The following is a 22,153-nucleotide window of genomic DNA, read 5'->3' as shown; positions in this document are numbered from 1 at the left end:
TATATCGAAATGACACTAATACTTGACATTCGGGTAGGATAATTTAGTTGGGTTAGATCCGAATCAGAATTCGAGTCGTGTACGATCCGAGTGTACCGTACACCTGGGTGTACAAGAGATTTTGTGTAAAAAAAATTGTTACTAAAGTACAGACAAAATAACTTTTTGATTGTTTTCAACTATATTAATTTTGCTTTTTGTTCGAGCACTTTGTTGTTAGATTATCAAATTTTATTTGTTGGTTTTCATTTTTTGAAATTTTAATTTTGTACTAAATTTGAGTACGTTTCTAGGTATTGGTTGTGTTTTAAAATGAGAAATTTAAGAAGAAAAAAAATATTCTGAAGAAGTCCATACATAATTTTACTAACATCGTTACACTCTTTCTGTCCCATTAGCACGACGTATAAAAGTGCAATTGTGTATAAAGTAAGTTGGTGAAAAATATTTAAGAATTATTTTAAGTGAGTTGGACTATTATTAACAACATTTTAAATGATCAATTTTTTTGCTAAAATATACTATTCCGTCCATAAAAATAGTCCATTTTTATTATTTTATGATGTCCACAAAAATTAATGTATTTTTATTTTTAGAAAGTTGCTATCACATGGTGGACGTCCCAACATTAGTAATGGACGGGGGGAGTATTAAAATTGTAAAATAAAGGGTTATTGGCACATACATACATTAATATTAGACCAATTCCAATTCTTAACATGAACTTTAAAAAATGTCAAAAAATATACCAATTTATTGGTTGTAGTAATTTTAGCATGAAATTTATTTACTTTCATAAATTTAATTCGAGATTAACCAAATTAATTGTCTCACAATTTAATATAATCCGGTAAGTCGAATTCTTGTTAAAATTACACAATGTGATTTGTCCACATCAACATTCTGGCATGCTAAGTAAGCTTTAGTTTGGTCTAAAATAGAATTCGTGAAAATTACTATGATCAATAAGTTGGTGTACTTTTTTATACTTTTTAAAATGTATGTTAAAAACCAAAACTAATCCAAAATTAATTTATTTATACGTCAACAACCCTAAAATAAATGAAATTTATCGCATTAATTGTCAATTAGCTCTGTATTTGAATATTCAGCGCAAATAAATATGAATAAACCACGTGAGAAAGAATTGGGCCTAGGCCCTTGAAAAGTGTTGTTATGTTGATGTTTTCAGCTTTTGCCCATTTTTCTTGAGCGTATTTTTAAAATGATATATGTATATATTTTTCTTCTTCTGACTGACTTTGATTATGTTATCTTAAATTTGTAACACGAAGAAAATATCATAACCTTTTTAATAAAAAAGTTCTGGCCGAAGGAATTATTTAACTTATAATGTTTGATCTAATGTTTTCACTTTTCAAGGCAAGCTCCGATTTATGATTACGAAAGCGAAAGAAAAACGTAAAGAGGTTTGTAGCATTAATGAGGTGATTTTCTTATTATTGTTAGCCACATGCATACATTGATTATGATGGCCAAATTGTCGAATAAAATTATGCATAGTTGACCTGAAATTGAGCAAGAAAAAAGATTGAATCAAAACACAAAATAATTCATACACAAATCTTAGATTGCCGACTCCATCACAAAATACAAATCCTCATTCTTTTTTCATACGAAAATATATAGTTTTAGGATAATTTATAAAATTTTATCCAAACTCGATATATTCATAACAATGATCGTCTTGTCTTACATAAGCTCGTGTACTATCCATTTGAACAATATTTTATATCCTTCACGTTTAAACACACACAAAAAAATGTAGGGATTTTTTTTTTTTTTTTAACGCGGTAATAATGTAGGAATTTTATTACTCCTTAAACACTCTCGCAACTCTGATATATGTGGTGTTTGATTCAGTGCAGAAAAAAATGTGATTGTCAATCTACACTTTTGTAAGTTATATTGTACATGCATATGGATATACATTTATTTTATATGCATAAAAAATCAAGCGAGATCATTTGTCCCATAATTTAGTGTGTATCACCAATTCACCATGCTCCACTCTTAATTTTTAGTAATTTATAATTAAATTTTCTTCAATGTTAATTTATTATGTTTTAATATAATAAAAAGATAATTAACAACGGTACGGTTCACCCATCCAATTAGGGTTTATAATATTTTTTATATTATTTGAATTAATAATGAATTATTTTGGTTAATTAATTCAAAGTTAGTATATAATACTATAATTTTTTGAAATTTCAATTTTCAGTGATAAATATTAGTATTATATTAATAATAATTTTTATTTTTATAACAAATTATTATAAACTAAAGTTTTAAAAGTGGGATACGATGACACACACTAAATTATGGGACAAAAGATTTTATCCGATAAAAAGCATCAATTGTAATTCTCATAAATTTTTTTTTTGTGATTTTATATTAATGATTGCTCTAATTATAGACCAAAATTCTGTCCACATGCTGCTTTTGTCGGGTAATCACTCGGGAAGGAGTCAACGTCAAGGTGTTTTTCCACTTTGCAGAAAGGAATCGAAACAAACAAGAAATCGAATATCTAAAAATCAAACTTTGCTTCTTCACTTCGACTACGTTTACCAAGTCTCCAACCAAAGACACCTGCCGACTGCCGTCGAATTTAAAGCATAACTTGATATTGGTTAATACACTGTATTAATTAATTTACTATAAATTAGTTTAGTGTTTGATATTATTTAGTAATAATACGAATGATCCGATTTAATCCTACGACCCAGTATATTATTAATCGAGATTTCTTAGGATTAATAATATCACATCTCCCCTAAGATTAACTTAAATCAAAATATTTTGTATTTAACCATGCTAGCAAACACCAACTCAGTATTAATAATATATTATTATCCACTCTAAATATCCTAGTTACCAATTATCCTATATAATCTTTTACTGAAAATCAAACGAGCCCTAAATGACTAACATGTTTATTGCAGTGCAATTTCAACTATTAGTAGTAAATTAGCCCAATTTGCAAGTAACATGTTTAGTGAATCGTGCGGAAGTCTAACTTTCCAATTTCCATAATGATTGCTCTTATTGTTTCGAATGACTTGATAGATTGATAGAATTACTAGATTTTATTTGGAAAACAAGTGAGGTTGTGAGACAGGCTTGCATGAATTTTGGGCTCATCTTGAACTTTTTCACGAATTTTTGAAAGTTGTTAAGAAAATATACAAATTTTAACTTATTTTATTTTTCACAAACTTTGAAAAATATTTAAAAATACACAAACTTAAATATTACTCCGTATTATAATTTTTCCACAATTCAAATTTCAGTTAAAATTTGAATCTAAAACGATGTTGTTTTGGTGACTGAAAGACCTCTACCTATCCAAATACACATATAAAACTCGCAGCTACCCAAGATGGTACCAAGCGTGATACTGAAACATAACAGATAGCAGATATAGAAATAAACGCGAACACACGAAATTGGTAATCCAACACCTACTACGTCTGGGGGGCCTCGCCCAAGGAAAAACGATTCACTATGAGAGATTAAATTACAGCAGGACTTACACAAGACTCAATCTTTCTATGCCTCTATAATTTCCCAAAACCTCAACACTAGAGAAAAGTCGAAAGCTAGATAACACTAACCTTCTAAGCGTGAACCCCGACGAACACACTTACTCTCTTGCAACTCGAAATTCAACTCTCAAAGGAGATAAACAAAAACAATACTTTTGCACTCAACAAACGTAAAAGCAAAGAGCTAAATACCAGAACATTCGATCATAGAATAATGTTATCACGCTCAAAAACCTTGTTGCACACCCCAACTGCTTGAATAAATGCTCAAATCGCCAACCCTAGTTGCTGGAGGAGATCAGCCTTATTTAGAGAAGAAACCCTAAGTTTCCTTCTTGAATAAGGACTCATACTTGATAGCTTGCAAGTCATTCCAATAGATACACAAAGATCTCTTCGAAAATCACTCAAAATAGGAAACAAAGATCCTCAAGATATGATCTTATCTGCAAGAGAATCTCTAAGTAAAATTCGTCTGCATTGCGGTATCACCTCTGGTATCTCGGTTGGTATCAACGACCAAAACTATATAAATGACAACCAAAGAATAGAGTATTCTACTCTAACAGTGACAAAATATATATTTTTAAAAAATCCATGTACTTTTATAAAAAAATTTAAAAACGACGTTAGATGATTTTTTTTTAAATATGTTTTGTAACCAAAACGACATCGTTTTAATTAGAGTCGTGTCACGTTGATGTCATTTTAGATTTAGTTTTGACTGAAATTTAAATTTTGAAAAAATTATAATAATGTTTAAGTTTATGTAATTTTTTTGATAATTCTCAAAATTCGTGGAAAAACGGAATAAATCAAAATTCGTGTATTTTTCGACAACATTCAAAGTTCATAGGAAAAAAACTAAAGGGATACTAGTCTATAACTCGAAACTTTTTAAATTTTTGGATTTTGCACTCTAATTTTAAAAATATGTCTATAAATACTTGAACTTTGTATTCTTTCTAATTTTACGCTCTACGAATTTTTACCCTCAAACTTATTGCTAACATGGCAGTCGAAATAAGAGGAAAATTTGAAGTGCATAATGAAGCAGATAAGTTTGTTCTTAATGTGAGATATAGAATATGTAATACTAGTAAGATTTGAGATGTCAATTCAGCTACCATATTAAATCAAAAAGAATACAAAGTCAAAATATTTATAGGTAAATTTTAAAATTAGAATATAAAATTAAAAAAATAAGAAAAAATAAATAGTATTTACAAGTGGATACCTCAAACTAAAATAAGCTGAAAATTCATGTATTTAGGCTCCAATAAAACCATACTATATTTTCCCTTTGGCGGTTTGTAATTTTATAGCGTCACTGTCGTTAAATTTCAGAAGAGAAAAAAGAAAACAAAACTACTGTTACACTAATTGAGGTGAATTATAGTTCTTCCACACTTCGTCACCAAAATTCCGAACACGGTCAAAATTACCCCCAAATTAATCTGTATAATCCACCAATTTCGAAAACAATGGAACCGGACTACAATCCGAGCCGAAAAACTCTGATCAAGAACAAATGGGTGGCGGCGGCGGCCAGCATATGGATCCAGTGCACCGCCGGCTCGCTCTACACCTTCAGCATCTACTCCCAAGCCCTCAAATCCACCCAGAACTACGACCAATCCACGCTCGACACGATTTCCTGGTTCAAGGACGTCGGGGCCAACGTGGGACTCCTGTCGGGGCTCCTCTACTCCGCCGCTGCCGGCCGCTGCGGACCCTGGGTTGTGCTCCTGGCGGGGGCGCTGCAGTGCTTCGTCGGCTACTTCATGATGTGGCTTGCGGTCACGGGGGCGCTGCCGCGGCCGCCGCCGGCGGTGATGTGTTTGTATATGATGGTGGCGGCGCACGCGATGACTTTCTTCAACACGGCGAATGTGGTCACCGGGGTGCATAATTTTCCTAGCTATAGCGGCACCATTGTTGGGATCATGAAGGTAGGTTGGTAAATTTAAATTAGGTTCTGCTTTTTTTTAATTGATATATGCTATTTGATGTTAATGTTAATGTTAATGTTAATATTGATTTTATTTATTTATTTATTTTTTAGGCAATTTTGATGTTGAACTTGTTTTTCGAGATTGTGGTGGTTCTGTATTGTAGGTTTTGCTCATCATTGATGAAATTAAATGAATTCTGTGATGTTATATGCTTGTTTCAACAATTCAACCTGAAAGCATATGGATTCAACATTTTCAACTGGAAAATATCCTAAATGCAATCACAAAAAAAATCATTTAATCAAATTGATAATATAGGGTTACTCTTAAATTATAGTCCGGACCTTAAACTCGACCTGTTTGGTAATCGTCTACACAAGCAGGACTCCCAATTTATAGCTTGTTAGGTTCTTGTCATGTTTCTGATTTGGGCCATTTACTCTTGAAATGCCAACTCTAGCTGAATGAATGTATTTAATGAGCATTCTAGTTTTAGTAGTGTTTTGTTTCGGAGCATTTGAGTAGTAAGTCAAAGTTGGAGCAAACACTGCTATGTCTTTCTATGGAGAAGGTTATGTAGGATAAGGTAGAATAAGACATTTCAATGTGTGATACAGTATGATGGCAATTGGCAACTCCATCTCTTGTTTGTGGTTACAAGTTAGCTCTTAAGTATGAAATCCTGAGTTTTGAATGGTTGTTAGAAACTAGATGGTAAAATTTATTGATGGAGATTGATATTCTTCTTGTGGAAATTTTCATATAGGAAAATACGCACTCACTGCATTTAGATGTTATTGCACCAAGTCGTAACGAACTTGTGGCGGTTTGAGCTGTTATTGTTATTACTAAGAAAAAGAGTAATCTAACATGGTAAAATTCAATTTGATGTCATGTGCAATGAAGACCTTTTGTAGTTTGATTACATAGCTAAGACCAAATATCTTGTTGCCTTCATTTATTACTTTTAAGCACTTCATATGGAATGACTGGAAATTCGTTTGTGGGATTCTCTATATATATATTGATATATTAGCATGAATTTTCAAATCATTTGTCTATAGAGCTCCATATTTCTGGATTTGTTGAACTGCTTACTTGTTATTTTTTCTAATTACTGCATTCATTGTCCCTCTCTTGGATTCTAATCCATTAAAATCTTTGAATTTTATTAGGGCTTTCTTGGTCTCAGTGGAGCCATTTTAATTTTAGTGTATCAGATGATTTTCAAGGATAAGCCTAGTGCATATATCTTGCTCCTGGCATTGCTGCCTCCAATCAATACGGTTCTACTTATGGGGTTCGTTAGAATCTTTAGAACGAGTGAAGAAGATGAGATAAAGCACTTGAATGCCTTCTCATCTTTTGCTCTTATCTTAGCTGCCTATCTTACAACTGTGATAATCGTCCAGAATATTCTCAGATTAACCGTATCCATCCGTGCCTTAACATTTTCTCTGCTCATCATGTTGCTGTTATCCCCTATTTTTATTGCAATTCGAGCCCAGAGGTATAAGTCATATCGGATGGTAAAGTCCTTGCTTGAGCAAAATGAAATTTTTGATGATAAAGACCCAATAGATGATGATGACACAGATACCATGCAAGACCAAGATGAATATCATGAGCTCCCAAGCAGTGCAGATCAAGTAAGGGAGACAAGTAACAGCATGTTGCAGTTGAGAGAAGATGCGAATCTTATCGCAGCAATGCGAACGATCAGTTTCTGGCTTTTGTTCTTCACAACTGCTTGTTCAATGGGATCAGGACTGGCCTTGGTGAATAACATGAGCCAAATAGGCCAATCTCTTAGTTACACGAGCTTAGAGATTAATACTTTGGTTTCCCTATGGAGCATCTGGAATTTCCTGGGTCGTTTTGGAGCCGGTTATATTTCTGATTATTTCTTACGTGCAAAGCGTTGTCCAAGGCCGTTGTTTATGATAATCACTCTAGCAACCATGAGCATTGGCTATGCTATGATTGCTTTTGGTTTCCCCGGTGCTCTCTATGCCGGTTCTGTTTTGGTGGGTGTTTGTTACGGATCACAATGGTCTTTGATGCCGACTATTACTTCTGAACTATTTGGGAACCAGCATCTGGGAACGATATTTAACACCATCACGAGTGCAGGTCCGATCGGGTCTTATATTCTCTCTATCTGGGTGGTGGGATATCTCTACGACAAGGAAGTAGCCGGTGATGGAAACACATGCATTGGAATTCAATGCTTCAGGCTCTCATTTCTTATTATGGCAGCTGTTGCACTCTCCGGCTCTCTTGTTGCCTTGGTGTTGTTTTTCTGGACGAGAAAATTCTACAAACATGTTGTGCTCCGGAGGCTTTTTCATTCTCTACGAGAGAGCAAGCGTATTGATTATGATGGCTAGTTTTGTTCCCACACGTACAGAATAGTGATGTGCTGTATGAGTTTTCGTGAAAATATTAGGAAATGTATATGTCTTGCAGAGGCAAGATCGCGTGACAGCAGATTTCTACGAAACTTTAACGACGTTCTTGATATGTAGGTTTGGCCTTGATAGATCGTTTCCTTTTTCTTTCCCTTTTTTTGTGCTTAATAGATCGTTCACATTTAAGACTGTTTGGTATTTTCAGGATGTAACCACCCTGCTTGAAGACTATCTTGCACGTTTCTAGTACCTTACGCCTGTGCAAGAACGCTCTCGGATGGATGAACTGATTCAGCTTCAATCATTCGGTAATTTTTGTGCTTCATTGTGCGTAGATTTCATCTTTCCCATGTAGAGTCGTATGCATCTGAGAAGTGCAGGTGAAGGGGAAGTTCATAATTCTTGGGGTATGATGAAATCTTTGTAACGTTATTTATTTCTGTTTTTTTGCCATGTAGAGACTATTTGATCTTGTTTCTTTACTTTGATGAGAATTGCAATATACATTTCAAGATGAATAAAAACATATATCACGCTTGGTTTTTAATCAAGATGTCCCAATATTTAGGTCACCGGGACATATTTTTAGCAAGAAAAGTAAAATGTTTTCCAGATTTATAAATTATTTTGGGCTTAAAGTGAGAATGTTTTTGTTAAGGAGCTTACTCATTCGCCCAAAATTCTTCTATGGGGTTGGCTCTTTTTTCTCAGTCAGCAATCTTGATGATGTTATAATTTATTCTTCTAAAAAGATTCATAGTTATTTTGCCATTAGTTTGAACTGTTTATAATCATAAATACACACGTGCACTATGAAGAGGAATACCTATCATTCACAAACTATTTAGTAGGCGAAAATTTCAAGAATGCACTTACTAAGAATTCACTTACTAAGTAATTGAAAATGAAAATAAATAAGTAAATTTCTTAATGTGCTCATTTTTTATTTAATGATAAATTAAAGTTGAAGTAAACTAACGAATTATATAGAGATATAATTGTAAATAAGTAAAAATATTATTATTTTTTATAAAAATAAACCTACATAAATGGGACATTTGAAAAGGAAAACAAGCCTAATATACGGGATGGATGGAGTATAAATTATTAGTTGAAGTATGGATACAAAAAAATATAAGAATTTGAGCACTCAATTAATGTGGTCAATTTACCCTACTTATTGGATTAGATTATTCGTCAATTTTCTGTTTCAAATTATTGAAAGCAGTCTTCAAAATCAATCTTGAGCTAAACTAATAAAGGAAATATGTTCACATCTTTTTTAGAAAGTAAAGTTGGTTCTTTTAGTGATCCACCTCCAATTATTCAACAAATTTGATTAGTTCCTAAAAAAGCATGTCCAAGTTCTCTATCTAGTATCCATACATTTTATAAGTCAGCAAGGATTCTTGTATTTTCATTTAAATTAAGTTTCTACACTTTTTTTCGGTCCATGTAGTTATATTTATATCTGATTTATGAACACGACATAAATGCAAATAAAATAAATGCACATTGACATACATACAATATGAATACATGTTTTTAATTAAATTGATGATCTTGATTTTTATCAATATACAATAATAGGGAGGGACAAATAATCAAATAAGATAGTGGGATACTGGGATCAAAATCAAAGTTTTCCGTGTTTCATTTTCACAAAATTCTCCGGATGCAATTTCCTTTTTCTATTGGCATAGCCTTTTTTATAAAACAAAAAAACTGAAAAAATTGTAGAGGCATGGCTCATTTTCTAATTTCTACCATTACTATTTATTAATGAATTTAGAATATAATTAGTACCATGCTGTAAAGTAGGCCTTGCATAAATTATCCGATTCTGTTCAGAAGAAGTGGGCCGCATGTCAAGAAATGAACCACATGAGATTAGGCCTATTAACATTTATGGGCCTCAATTTTCAAATTTAATACTTTTAAAAAATCAAAGACAATTGGGTTTTACCTGGAAAATCATAGTATCATACACCTAATTGATAGTTAAACTCAAAAAGTTTGGCCACAGCAGCTGCATAATTAGGATATTCTTTTACAATTTAAGCCTGTACTTGATGGTATTTATTGGTGTTGATGGATCTACTCATGAATTTTATTTAATGTAATTGACAGCTGATTAAGTTGATAGATTATGTACAAATTGATTAGATTTTTGACCTCTAATGCAAATATGTAAAGGGAATGATAAGGTAACTAGTTGAGAATCCCATGATGAGAAAAGATCTAATGGTACATTGTTGATTCCTAAATTGTAGAATTACAGGACAAATTGTTGACTTCAATTTACTCCAATTTTGCAAGAAATTTAAACTCGATACGACGCCGTAGAGCGTGACTCAATAAACACAAAAGGCTCTCTCCCTCTCTCCCTAATAGTAGAATTTAATTCCCAATGGAATCCACCACAAAAGGGTCTCTCCCTCCCTCGCCAGAAACCCTCAAACCTAATAGTGGAATTTAATTCCCAATAATTCCTTTGCTCTCCTCTCAGATTTTTAATCAAATTTCACCTTTTCCACGCCAAAAATTACCCTCTTTCTTCAAAATCCTCATATTTTACCAGCTATATTTATTTTTACAAAATCCAATTCCCCTCAAATTTCTGTCTGCTTGTCCCTCTCTCTCTCTCTTCCCCCCTCTCTCCTTTCCCTTCTCTCTCTAAAAACTGAGGGACTTGACGAACTTACCGTAACTCCAAAAACCCATTTTTATGTATCCATGCTTTCTGTCCCAGCAATGATTGTTTGATTTTGCCCCTTTTCACGTTTTGCAGCGTAATCTTCTTCAAATATTATTGTTAATTGTTCGATAATTCGTTTAAATAATTGGGTTAGTTTTGAGAAAAACCCCAGCTTTATTGTCTCCATCTGGTTTTGAAGCAACAATTCCTGGGCTGCTTCAATGCAAGCCCTTGATCTCCCATGTAACCCTTCCCTTGACCGTCGCCGGCCCGATCCCTCCGCCATGCCGGAGCATTACTCGCCGATCCACTCTCCGGACCATCACTCGCCGGAAAATTCGGAACACAGAAAGTCCGGTGTCGAAAATAATACCAAGGGCGAGAGTATTAAGGAGAATAATTTGAAGTCTGCTAGTGATAATAATGGTAATAGTAGTGTAGTAGGTAGGAGGGAGAGGCCGTCGAGGGCATGCACGCAAAGGGCGGCAGCAAGGCTGCAGGCTGCAGCTGAGGCGGAGGCGGCCATGGCGGAGGCGGAGAGGAAGAGGAAAAAGAAGAGGAGGGAGAGATTAACTGCTAGGCTGTTGAAGGAGGAGTCTGAGGAGGAGGATGGTTACAGGGACGACGATGAGGAGGGTGGAGAGAATGAGGAGAATGGGGAGGAGGATGGCTCTACTTCATTGGCACAGCTGCAGAGTAGCAGGATAATTACGCCACTGCTCGGGGAGCCGGAGGCCTCGCAGTTGCCTCGGTGGAACATACGGTCCATGTGGCAGTTGGCTTCTATTCTCAATTTCTTGAATGTATGTTGAAAAATATATAAAAGTTAGCAAGATGTGAGCTTTGTGGAGCTCTGGTTCTTTGAAGCTGATGTGTATGTTTTTTATCTTGTGAGATGTAGGTATTTAGGCCTCTGTTGAATGTCAAAGTGGAGTTTTCTGCAGATGAGTTTGAGACGGCCTTGATTATTCCGAACAATACTTTGGCTGAGATACATATGCCATTGCTAAAGGTTAGTCTTGTGACTTCCCTCTTTATTTAATGTTACTCATGTAGTTTTCTCAGTTCTGCTTTTGTTACGCTTTCTTATTATCGAGCTCTGGTTTGCTAATTGTTATGACTTGTGTTACTGAGTGTCATTGCAGGCTAGTTAATAGTTCGTTTGGTTTATTCTCTGAAGTTCATGTTATTATTATTATTATTTTTCAGTTTTGTAATGCGGTTATTCATTTCTGTCCTTTGACAGGTATATAGTATATTATCTATCGCTTAAATAGTTGTCTTAGCTGCAAAAATAGAAAATTGAAATAATTAAAAAAGGCATTGATTATTCCTTGCTATTTGTCTGATGGCCGAAGAATCATTTTAGTTGAATATAGTTATAAATTGTGATGAGATTGTGCTCTTAATCCCAGTGCTTAGGTTTTGGAGATTGTAATTTGATGATCCCTGTTTCCTTTTCCTTTTTTAAATTTATCTTCTTTTTCCTTTTTCTATTCTTGAGTATTATGCCGTTTCCTTTGGAAGATCATCATACAGGAGTTCTGTGAATTATAAATATAAAGGGGTGTGGAAGCTGTCTTGAGTGGACTGATCATTAGAGACTAGGGAAATAGCTTATATCCTTTTCCTAGATGTGCAGGAAAGAGTTGTTGAATTTATTAGTAAATTTAGGGTATCACATATGTTACATCTAGACGATCAACTCCAAATTATAATCAAGATCCATTCAGATCACTCCAGTGGCATGCATAGTGAGGCAGCACTCATGGAAATAATCTAGAATGACTAGATTTGCTGGATTAAAGTAATTCCTTTTATTGTGTGTTATTGTCTCCAGATTTCCCTCGGAAGTCCTATTTTGCAAATAGTTTTTTCTTAGATGCCTTGTTATTTTCTTTAGTGAGCTACTTTATTCTGGAGAAAAAAACTGTGAAAGTTATCATAAATTTAGAAATGGCAAAAAGAAAAGAAAAAAATTACAATAACTGAAGATAAGCTGGCCACTAGGACATGGTCAGCACATGAGACCAGATGACTAGATGTCCAATATGGCAATATCATGCTTGTAATATCGAGTTACAAACTACATGGGAAGAAATGTCACGAATATACATGTTTATTTGTGAACTCTCTTGATTTTGGTTACAATCTACAATTTGCTATAATTCGTAGGTATAGCATAGAAATGTTACTAGTGCCTTCAGCAGCAACTATATCCATATACTTTATCATCACAAATTTATTCCAATGTACAGTATTATACAAGTGTAGGTGGGAACTACTTGTATTGTGTTATTTCTGCTTGCGTCTTTTTTTGATAACTAGCAGAAAGAGCGTACATTATATGCATAATTAATGTTATTTTATTTGATAAAAAAATATAAATATAATATTTATTATATTTTATTTTTCAATTAATAATTTGGTCTATTTAATTTAATTTTATTATCTCTTACAACATTTTTTTAGAAAATCTATTAGTACATAACTTCTACTAAATATAATTTATTGGATAGATATATTTATTTATAAGCCTTATCAATATCGCTATAGATATATATCACATAGTTTTAGTGTAACATTTAATGATTTAATATATTCTTACAAATATATAATATGTAAATAACATTAAAATAAAATATGTAATAGGGGTGAAATAGGCAATCCACATGTTGAGCCCAAGGCTCTTTTTATATTAGCATAGATGTATGTATATTTGTCATTTGTCAAAGTGTTGTTTGATAAACATTGCCACTAACATTGTAACCAGTTCTCTTATCTGGGTTTTTTGCTTTTCCTAGGCCATTCCTCCTGTTACCAGAATGGCACTTAACCATGCTACTTGGATTACTGTTTTATGTAGAAAGCTGAGAGATTGGTGGCACTGGGTAATCTCACTATTGACACTGAAATTTAAATTAATCTTTCTCAGAGTAATGTTGGATTTACTTAGTATGGTTCTCTGCTGCAGGTTGCAGAAGGGGATCTACCTATAGTTGCATCACATGGGTGAGTAGATTCATACCTCAGCAAAGTCCAAAGATTTTTTTATATTTGTGTGCCACACATGTTTACATGCTCAAAAGAGTTTGAGTTTTGTTTGTTTTAGGACTGAAGTTGAGGCATACAATACACTTGATCCTGGGATTCGAGTGGTTATTCTGAAGGCATTATGCGATATTCGGGTTGAGGTATTAATATCGTAAATTATTCTCTTTGTCATACCTACTAATGTTAGCTTCAATAGATAAATGATTTTGCCCTTTACAATACGACATAGGAGCGATGTTGAGTTATTGTAGTTTTAGTCTTGAATAATCCTGGATTCTTGTGCAGTTGTCAAATGCTTCTAATATTTCACTGTTCTTTTTTCCGACAAAATTTTCATTGGAAATATATTTTGTAGTGAGAGTTTCACTTTTTAACTTGTTATTAGTTATCTTTTTTTACCTTCCATGTTGTGGTTTTGCAACAATACGACATATTGAGTTGCTTGAATGTATTCAATTTATTCTCATTAGTCATTTTAACCTGGGAAAATGAAGAAAATATTGTTCGATATTGTATAAAGAGGATGTCAATGTTAATAGGGAGGGTTTTTGGAATTTTACTAGAAAGCCATGGTAATTGGTAAATAAGAATCCTCTGTTAATCAGCTGAGCGGTAAGTTTCTTATGGACAAAGAGAAAGCTTATCTCTTTCTATCTCAAGTCATAATGTTATATCTTGAAGTTATATCTCTTTCAGCATTTAGTTTATTGTCATAATAGTTTCATCAGATTTTTTTTATCTATGCAACATTACCACAAATTGTATAGAATTACATGCTTTGTTTTTTCTTTATATTATATCTTCAACATGTTTTCGCAAATAAAAATACCATTTTAATAATGCATAAAAATTAGCGGATCGTTAATACTAGTAATACTAAATTAACTGTGGTTGTCTTCTGCAGCAAGAAGATATACGGAACTATATAGATGACTCATTAAAACATGGTGTTCAGCTTTCAACATTTCGCAAAGAACGCCTAGGGGGTGATTCTTATGGAGTCTCATATTGGTAAAATTCAGTCCTCTGTGATGATGGATTACATAGTGTTCCCCTTAAAAGTAGTATCTATTGATGGTTCAGCTCTACTAGGGAGGCGTCTCTATGTCTTACATGCATGCTATTGATATATTTAAAAGTTATTAATGGATGCTTCTTACTATGTAGGTATGAAGATGATCCCATCATTGGCCATCGACTATACAGAGAGATTAGAAACGTTGAGGTGAAAAAAGGAAGAGGAAAAAATATTCCACCTATTCCTCATTCATCATATCAATGGGAAGCTGTTGCTACTAATTTAGATGAGTTCCAGAATGTTTCTGTAAGTTTTGATTATAGTTAATTATTATTGACATGTTTCAATATTTCTTGAGCAAATGCCTGGTCCTTCTCTTTGTTCTTTTGGTTTTTGTGCCGGTTGAATTTATTTTCTACTAATGAACACACGAAAATATACTGAACCAGTGACATTGCAATAGGACTTTACACTATTCCTTGGAAATCATATTATTTAACAGCCTGGAAATGATGTCAAGTGTATAGGATACCTGCGTTTAAGAGCCTTGGGGAGTTTGTGTTCGACACATATCATAAGATTTTGAGTCCGTTACATCATATCAGTCAGTTCTACTTCTAACTTATCTTTTGGCAGTGTGGTAGAAAATGGTTATCTGCTGGCTGTAGTCTAGACTGGCAAAAGCTGTCGGTTTATTCAAATTCATTCATACTTAAATTCAGTTGGAGTTGCATATGTGTTGGGTGTGTATGCTGATTGCTCAGCTTTATGTCGTTTAAGGAGACTGCAATCCTCTTGTGTTAACGTCGTGTTAGAGTCAAGACGTCAGGGGATAATGGTTTATTTTGTGTGCAAGCTAGCTAGTTGGGGAGCTGAAGTGTGGTGATTGTAGATGTAGATATGTCCTTGCTGGTCCCTTCGGGGTTTTGGGAGGCTAAAGGTGAATAATTTTTTCAAGATTGTGCTCAAGTGAAACCCCTACATTATTAAACTGAGATATTATTCAATATTTCTATCGACAACTAGTTATATTGAACTAGTTTTGAAGTTTTAAAATTAAAACTAGCAAAAATGGTGTCTTGGGCTGTTGAGTGTAGCCTCAGCTGGTGCAGTGATAATTTATGATGATAAGTAATGTCCTACACTTAGGCTGCAAGAAGGGAATTCATTTCAGGTTATTCTGTTGTCATTTTCTGTTTTGGAGGTTCTTTTTTTTTAGTATGCACCTGATTGTGGGTTTTTGTGAGGTGCGTCTTGGTCTATGAATCTTATTTCTGTACTGTTGTCTGACCTCATTATCCTTGGCAAGCTTACAAGGCATAATTTTTTAATAATTTGACTTCACTTTTATTCATGGCACATGGATTCATTGTCAATTTTATATCTGTTGCTTGCAGGAGAAGCTCTTTTCGAGTAAAAACAGAACAGAGGTTTCTGTTGGGAAGAAATTGAAAAATGACATGCTTCCTGAAATTGAGAAGGTCCAGAAGGTGGTAAATTGTTCTTTATCAAAAGATGATTTTCCGTGCATTTTATTTTATTTTGGTCATTGTCTTTGTCCTATCTTAAGTTAATTTCCATCCTTTCCTCGAAGAGAACATCATTTTAGTTTTAAGCAGTACTTGTATTTGGTGATTGGTTCTAAGAAGTATCTTCATGCAGAGGAAGGATAAACTATTAAAGAAGCAACATAGACAAGCACTTATGCTTGATAACATGATTGGCATTGATGGTCTTGCTACCGGACGCTCTCTCCGTGATAGAAAACCTGTGACCTATACTTTTGGTATGTGCCGTATTGTTTTCTTAGTAGATGTTCTCCATTGTTTATGCTTTGGATGAAAATCCAGTTCACTAGCGACTTGGAACTTGAAAGTTTTCTCAAATGATAAATGTTACCACACTTGTCAAATTTTCTTTTATGCTTCCCCCCTTCCCCCAACACACTTGGTCATATTAGTTATAGTAGTTTGAGCTTAAATAAGTGGGTATAGCTTATATGTTTGGAAAATCTTCCGAACTCCGTTTCTTGCTGCTGATCGACAAAAAGATACAGTGCTAGCATGAAGTTAACGAATTCATTCCGCAGAAGCTTAATGAACTGCTGTGAGTTTCAAATGACTAGTAGAGTAACAGGTCACTTGGCATCCAGCATGCTAGGTGTTCTGTGCCTCTTTATATAGAAAAGTAAATGGACCTTAATTTCGGTGTTGATATTTGAACTCCACCATTGATATTATCTTTACATTTTTTGCAGATGATTATGATCGATCAATAAATGAAGCTATAAAGGTCACCAAGTGAGGATCTTAGCACCCAGAATTTCTATGAACTATTTGTAACATTACTTCGCCCTTATAGTATTAAATTTATGAAATTCTTCACATTTTTTCTTCTTATAATCTCTACCAGGAAGAAGCAGCAGTCTCCCGAACCTTTTGATGGAAGAGATCCTCTTGTGAGACATGAATTTTCTAGAAATGGTAGAGTCGATGGCACATCACACCACTCTCAAACCCTCTCTTTCAGCGCTGTTTCTCCGAAATCTCCTTATGATGATGATGATGATGAAGAGGAAGAATTTTATGAAGATCACAAAACTGAAACATTGGACCGGAGGTATGACAAATTGACAATTGGCTACCCTGGATTATAATGTTTTCTTGCAAGTATTCTTTTTTTTTTTTTTGACAAAAGTATTTTATCATTCTTAATAAATTTATAAAATCACTTGTCATTTTCTTTTGTCTTTCAGCGATCGTCGGAGGCAAAGGCCTCAACGTTATTCAGTGAAAGACTATGTAGAAGCAGTCTCAGATATTGAGGCAGATTTTGACAGTGATGATGATATAGTTGGTGAAGTGGTTTATGATGATGAATATCTTAAAAGAAGAAAGCGAAGGAAGATGTCTAGTAGCTCCGAAGGCGATGAAGAGTATCACTGGGATGAAGAAAATCATGAAGAGGAGGAAGAGGAAGAAGAAGACGATATCTTAAGTTCCAGCGAGGATAGTGATGCGCCACGCCGAACCAAAGCATTGCCGGGCCGAACTAGGAGGGAAACAAAACTGAGGTCAGTTGGTGACCTGTCAGGTCTCAGGCGAAGTAAAAGGGCCACCAGAAATCGTATCAATTACAGACAATATGAGATGTCTGAATCTGACAATGAACAAGTGAAACCTGAGAAATCAAATGCGCTAGACGAGCCCTCATACTCAAGTGGTGGTGCAGAGTTCTCAACAGGCGTCCAAGATTCTGATGAGAAAGACAGTAACCAGGAGGAGGATATCCAGGATATCCATGCTGATCAGCCTATAGAGGAGCAGCAACCTGAGGCTGTCGATGAAAAGCCACCCATTCCACCTGAACAGGAGAATAACAGAGATGAAGAAGAAGTTGAAGGGGTGAGCAAAAGACGTTTTCTTGATCTAAATGAACTTGCCCCAGGTTCTGGTTTCGATGATGGTCCCAACTCAATGAGAGACGAAGACAGAGATGACTTCTGAACATCCTTCTACCAAAAAGTGAGGGGTAACAAGTTTTACCCTGGTGAAGCTGATACGTCTGGTTGACAAATTCTACATTCGTGGCAGTCCATTCCGTCTATTAGAGAGTTCTTACTTGCCAAAACTCAAGCGATTTTCCTGCTGGGAGTGGCTTTTTTCTGAGAAGATGGTGTAGAGTATTAAGTCAGTTCTACAGTATGTTTTACGTTTAAGAAAGAAAAGGCATGGATGGGAAATTCTGTTGGGAGTTCTTACTCTTCTGATCGAGACGTTGTACAATAACTTAACTAATATTTGCAACAAAAGAATTCGCTTTTTATTAGACTCCTTGGCTCAGTGTTACATTTCTCTGATTAACATCCATAATAGTATGAAGCTGCTTGGAACCGAGATGCCATTGTGTTGAGTATCGAGATTAAGCCTTATGTCTAGATGGATAATTACTGTCTCAGGCGAATTATGAGTCCTTGGTGTCTCTATTTCGTTCTTGAACCAGTTTACGATTACATACTGATTTCCATAGCATGTGTTTCTTGTGCAGCAGCTGCATCATCGTTGGTGTCTGCATCTTTAACTTCTCTGCATTTTCTGTTCTTTGTTTCTTCAAGAATGCATATGAGATTTCGAAGGCATTGCTCTGGACCTTCTTTTGCAGATTTTGGCATGAGATTTTCAGCAACATCAGCTGGTGTTATCTCGACCTCCTGGATCAGCTCCTCGATTGATTGGAACAGTGGATGCGCTTCAAGTTCCAGGTAATTCCTTGCGAGTACTTTAAATCCTTCATATTTGCAGTAAGATAGCTCGATATGCTTGTCCATTCGACCCCTTCTTGTAAGAGCTGGGTCGAGCTTATCTACGTAGTTTGTTGTGAATACGATTAATCTTTCCCCTGCACAGGCAGACCACAGGCCGTCTATGAAATTCAGCAGGCCTGAGAGAGTGACCTTGCTGCCACTCTCTTCCTTCTCTTTACGAGAACTCCTTTTCTCGACTTTTTCAGGCTTCTCGTCTGCAGGTTTCTCCTCTTTCTTCTTCCTCTGGCCTGTTAAATCGAGGGAGCAGTCTATATCCTCTATAACGATGATTGATTTAGTCGTTGTCTCAGTCAAAAGCTTCCTGAGCTCCGTGTTGTCCTTCACTGATGTAAGCTCAAGATCATAGACGTCATAGTCGAGTAAGTTAGCCATTGCTGCGATCATCGTAGATTTCCCTGTTCCGGGAGGGCCATACAGCAGATAACCCCTTTTCCATGCCTTGCCTATTCTTGCATAGTAATCTTTACTCTTTGTGAAAGTCAGCAGATCCTCCACGATCTCCTCCTTTTTCTCCTGCTCCATTGCCAGAGTTGAGAACTTGGCCGGATGCTCGAACACGATATGGCTCCAATACGATTTGCTGTGGCCGTTGGTGTAGAGCTTCCGCTGCCTGTTCCTCGCCTGAATCTCTCTCCCTCTCTTGATGACATGCTCCAGGTATGCCTCCGTCATCATCTTCTTGTAGCACTTGTGAAACTTGAGCTTGTAGTACCTCCGGTCCGGCTCCGGGTAGTATGAAACCCCCCCGGCCCGCGGAGGAGGCGAGACCTTTCCTGAGATCCATTTCACCTGGACTCCGTTGAACTCATCCGTCGTCTTCTCATACTCATCCATGCTCAGCATTAGCTTGTTCTCGTTCTCCTTCGTCATCTCGGCCTTGAGCCGTTTGGCGTCGGTGGAATTCACGCTCAGGTACGCGTCTACGATGCTGTAGGCCTCGTGCGGCCTCAGATGATTTCCGGTGTACTCATGGATGGAAATCTGGATGTATGGGTTCAAGAATCCGGACAGCCTCGAGGTGCATTTCTCGAGGTAACGCCGGAGCTCCGGCGGGCAATACCGCCGGAACATGTCCCAGAAGAAGATGAAGGTGACGACGGCCGACCCGACGGCGCCCCAAGTCTCCGGCATGCTGCTAACTGGAATGATCATTTTGTTGGGTAAGTTTGTTTTCTCAGTTTATTTTTCTCAGTTTGATAATTTGATTGATTTAGAAATGCAAGATGAGAGTGTGTTTTTATAGCATGAAAAGTAGGTAAGGAAAGGGCATATATTGATAGTATGAGTCAGCGTGGTAGTGGAAAGTATACGTATATAAATTTGGTTTTATTTGAGATGAAATGTCGATTCCTAAACACTAGTCCAATTTACTTTTTGCTTTTCTAATTCACTATATAGTTTTAAAGTCCAACATCTCAATCACAAATAGATTGATGTAATATATAGGTAGGTGGATTTCTTTTCGAGAATCGAGTCATTTTGGTTAAATTAGGTGCAAAAACTTCGTGGTGTTAAAGTATGCACATGCCTTCATTTAGACTCTACCATAAGTTTGAAAGTTCATTTTTAATCGAAAAGCATCTATGCACATGCTTATAATTAGCCTCTATTATGGGATAAGCATGAAATTTTAATATTTATTTAACTTTATGTGAAACTTTGGGAGGTTAATTGAACAAACAAATATTCACTTACACGAAAAGTTGAAAAGAGAAGTTGAGAGCCTATTTGTGCCATCTAAAAGTAGTTCTTTCTATTGGATCTCTTGAAGACATATACTTTTCTCATCCACGTCAAAAAATATATATTTATATGTGAATCAAGTTCAACAAAACATATACTTGCATAGAGTTAAATTGCTAAAAAATTTACAAGTATGAATCGATTTTAGATTCGTCATGTTTTATAAATAGCTGTAATAATAGCTTCATTTTCAGTTAGTATGATGTCATATATATCCATACGATGTCGTTTTATAAGTGTTGTGAGGTTACAAACCGTTGTTAAAAGTTGAGCATGTTCATTTTACTATAAACTGAAATGTGGTATAACTATTGCAATAATTTATCAAACTTGTCGAATATCAAATTGGAATCGAAGTTGATGAATCTCTTACAAATAGGCAACCAAAATATGATTACAACCGTTGACACATTTCCATAGATTACACATAAAAAAAATAAATAAAGATTACGCTCAATATAATGTATCATAATGTGTGTAGGGACAAACTTTACTGATAAAAAAAAAAAAAAATGTGTGTAGGGACAAAAGTGAATGTGTGAGCTCTTATAGTGACCGTCGAGAGACCAAAGAAATTTATGAAATTTCGACGAAATGAAACACATTTTTGGTCCTAAGTGACGGCTTGTGGGGCTAAGTTTTTTGTTTTGTTTTTTTTTAATTCAATTTTGTTGCATATTTTAATGTAAAAGGGTGTAAGAAAGAGAGGTGAGAGACGGTGGCGATGCAAGAATTTAATGTCTTTTTCTGATAGTGCAGCTAAGATTAAATAAATGAGAGTGTTGCATAATCATATTGCGTCATTTCCTTTGCGTAACCAATCTATCTATTCGGACAGGAAAATGCGTGGGATTTTTTTGTTTGGACATTACAATTTACACCGACTTTACATCAAACTTCCTTTTCTGAATTTTATAATATGTTCTTATTGACTTCTTTTTATGCTGCGTTGTGTTTGCGTGTCATTTCAAAACTTTAGCTCCTTCGTTGTACCCAACTTTAAGAAGAAAGTGTGATTTTCTTAAGAATTTAAAGTTATCAAACAATTATGTCTAATCAGTCATATATGTTCTCTTTTCTTTTTTCGCAAATCTTCTTGTGATGTAAACTTTTTTTTTTTTAAATTGGAATGATGTGGAATTGAATTAGACCATCAAATAAATTAAAATCGAAATCCAGATACTATTAGATTTAATTGAAGCCTAATATGTGAGAACAAATGAGAACAACAAAAGGAATAGACATTGTGAATAATATATTCATAATTATTTTTTATTAATATTATTTTAAATAAGAGGTTGGGTGGGTAAAATGAAGTCTATGAATAGAATTATTCAGACACCCAATCTTGCTATGCAAGAATGCTACAGTACCAAGC

The 22,153-nt window shown here is 35.0% G+C and overlaps 3 protein-coding genes across 5 annotated transcripts; 2 read left to right on the top strand and 1 right to left on the bottom strand.

Annotated features, from left to right (window-relative positions):
* Window positions 1-4,885: 4,885 nt before the first annotated feature.
* On the top strand, window positions 4,886-8,485 carry LOC131008871 (protein NUCLEAR FUSION DEFECTIVE 4-like). Of its 3 annotated transcripts, none has more exons than XR_009096359.1 (3): window positions 4,886-5,524; window positions 6,703-8,051; window positions 8,144-8,485. XR_009096359.1 is itself a non-coding variant. In XM_057935968.1 (2 exons), the coding sequence occupies exons 1-2, from the start codon at window positions 5,057-5,059 to the stop codon at window positions 7,915-7,917; spliced, it is 1,683 nt and encodes a 560-aa protein (XP_057791951.1). In that variant the 5' UTR covers window positions 4,897-5,056; the 3' UTR covers window positions 7,918-8,485. The 3 variants fall into 3 exon arrangements, 1 of the variants encoding a protein (XP_057791951.1); XR_009096360.1 differs by having other exon boundaries at window positions 4,891-5,524; window positions 6,703-8,055; XM_057935968.1 differs by having other exon boundaries at window positions 4,897-5,524; window positions 6,703-8,485.
* A 1,839-nt stretch (window positions 8,486-10,324) lies between these two features.
* On the top strand, window positions 10,325-18,536 carry LOC131008869 (DDT domain-containing protein DDR4). The gene is made up of 12 exons (XM_057935966.1): window positions 10,325-11,439; window positions 11,538-11,648; window positions 13,441-13,527; window positions 13,611-13,648; window positions 13,749-13,830; window positions 14,595-14,701; window positions 14,858-15,014; window positions 16,106-16,198; window positions 16,371-16,494; window positions 16,966-17,008; window positions 17,121-17,327; window positions 17,464-18,536. Exons 1-12 carry the CDS (start codon window positions 10,858-10,860, stop codon window positions 18,212-18,214), a joined length of 2,382 nt encoding a protein of 793 aa, XP_057791949.1. The 5' UTR covers window positions 10,325-10,857; the 3' UTR covers window positions 18,215-18,536.
* On the bottom strand, window positions 18,508-20,369 carry LOC131008870 (AAA-ATPase ASD, mitochondrial-like). Its single transcript, XM_057935967.1, has one exon. The coding sequence runs from the start codon at window positions 20,182-20,184 to the stop codon at window positions 18,718-18,720; it is 1,467 nt and encodes a 488-aa protein (XP_057791950.1). The 5' UTR covers window positions 20,185-20,369; the 3' UTR covers window positions 18,508-18,717.
* Between the last annotated feature and the right edge of the window lie 1,784 nt (window positions 20,370-22,153).

This window comes from Salvia miltiorrhiza, chromosome 2, assembly GCF_028751815.1.
Source record: "Salvia miltiorrhiza cultivar Shanhuang (shh) chromosome 2, IMPLAD_Smil_shh, whole genome shotgun sequence".
Classification (NCBI taxonomy): domain Eukaryota; kingdom Viridiplantae; phylum Streptophyta; class Magnoliopsida; order Lamiales; family Lamiaceae; genus Salvia; species Salvia miltiorrhiza.
This window is presented reverse-complemented; position numbering and strand designations above follow the sequence as displayed.

Coding starts and splice junctions, on each gene's coding strand:
- LOC131008870 (XM_057935967.1), bottom strand. CDS start 20,184: ATGATCATTCCAGTTAGCAGCATGCCGGAGACTTGGGGCGCCGTCGGG.
- LOC131008869 (XM_057935966.1), top strand. CDS start 10,858: ATGCAAGCCCTTGATCTCCCATGTAACCCTTCCCTTGACCGTCGCCGG. Junction 14,702..14,857: donor TCTTATGGAGTCTCATATTG/GTAAAATTCAGT, acceptor CTTACTATGTAG/GTATGAAGATGATCCCATCA. Junction 17,328..17,463: donor ACTGAAACATTGGACCGGAG/GTATGACAAATT, acceptor TTTGTCTTTCAG/CGATCGTCGGAGGCAAAGGC.
- LOC131008871 (XM_057935968.1), top strand. CDS start 5,057: ATGGAACCGGACTACAATCCGAGCCGAAAAACTCTGATCAAGAACAAA. Junction 5,525..6,702: donor CCATTGTTGGGATCATGAAG/GTAGGTTGGTAA, acceptor GAATTTTATTAG/GGCTTTCTTGGTCTCAGTGG.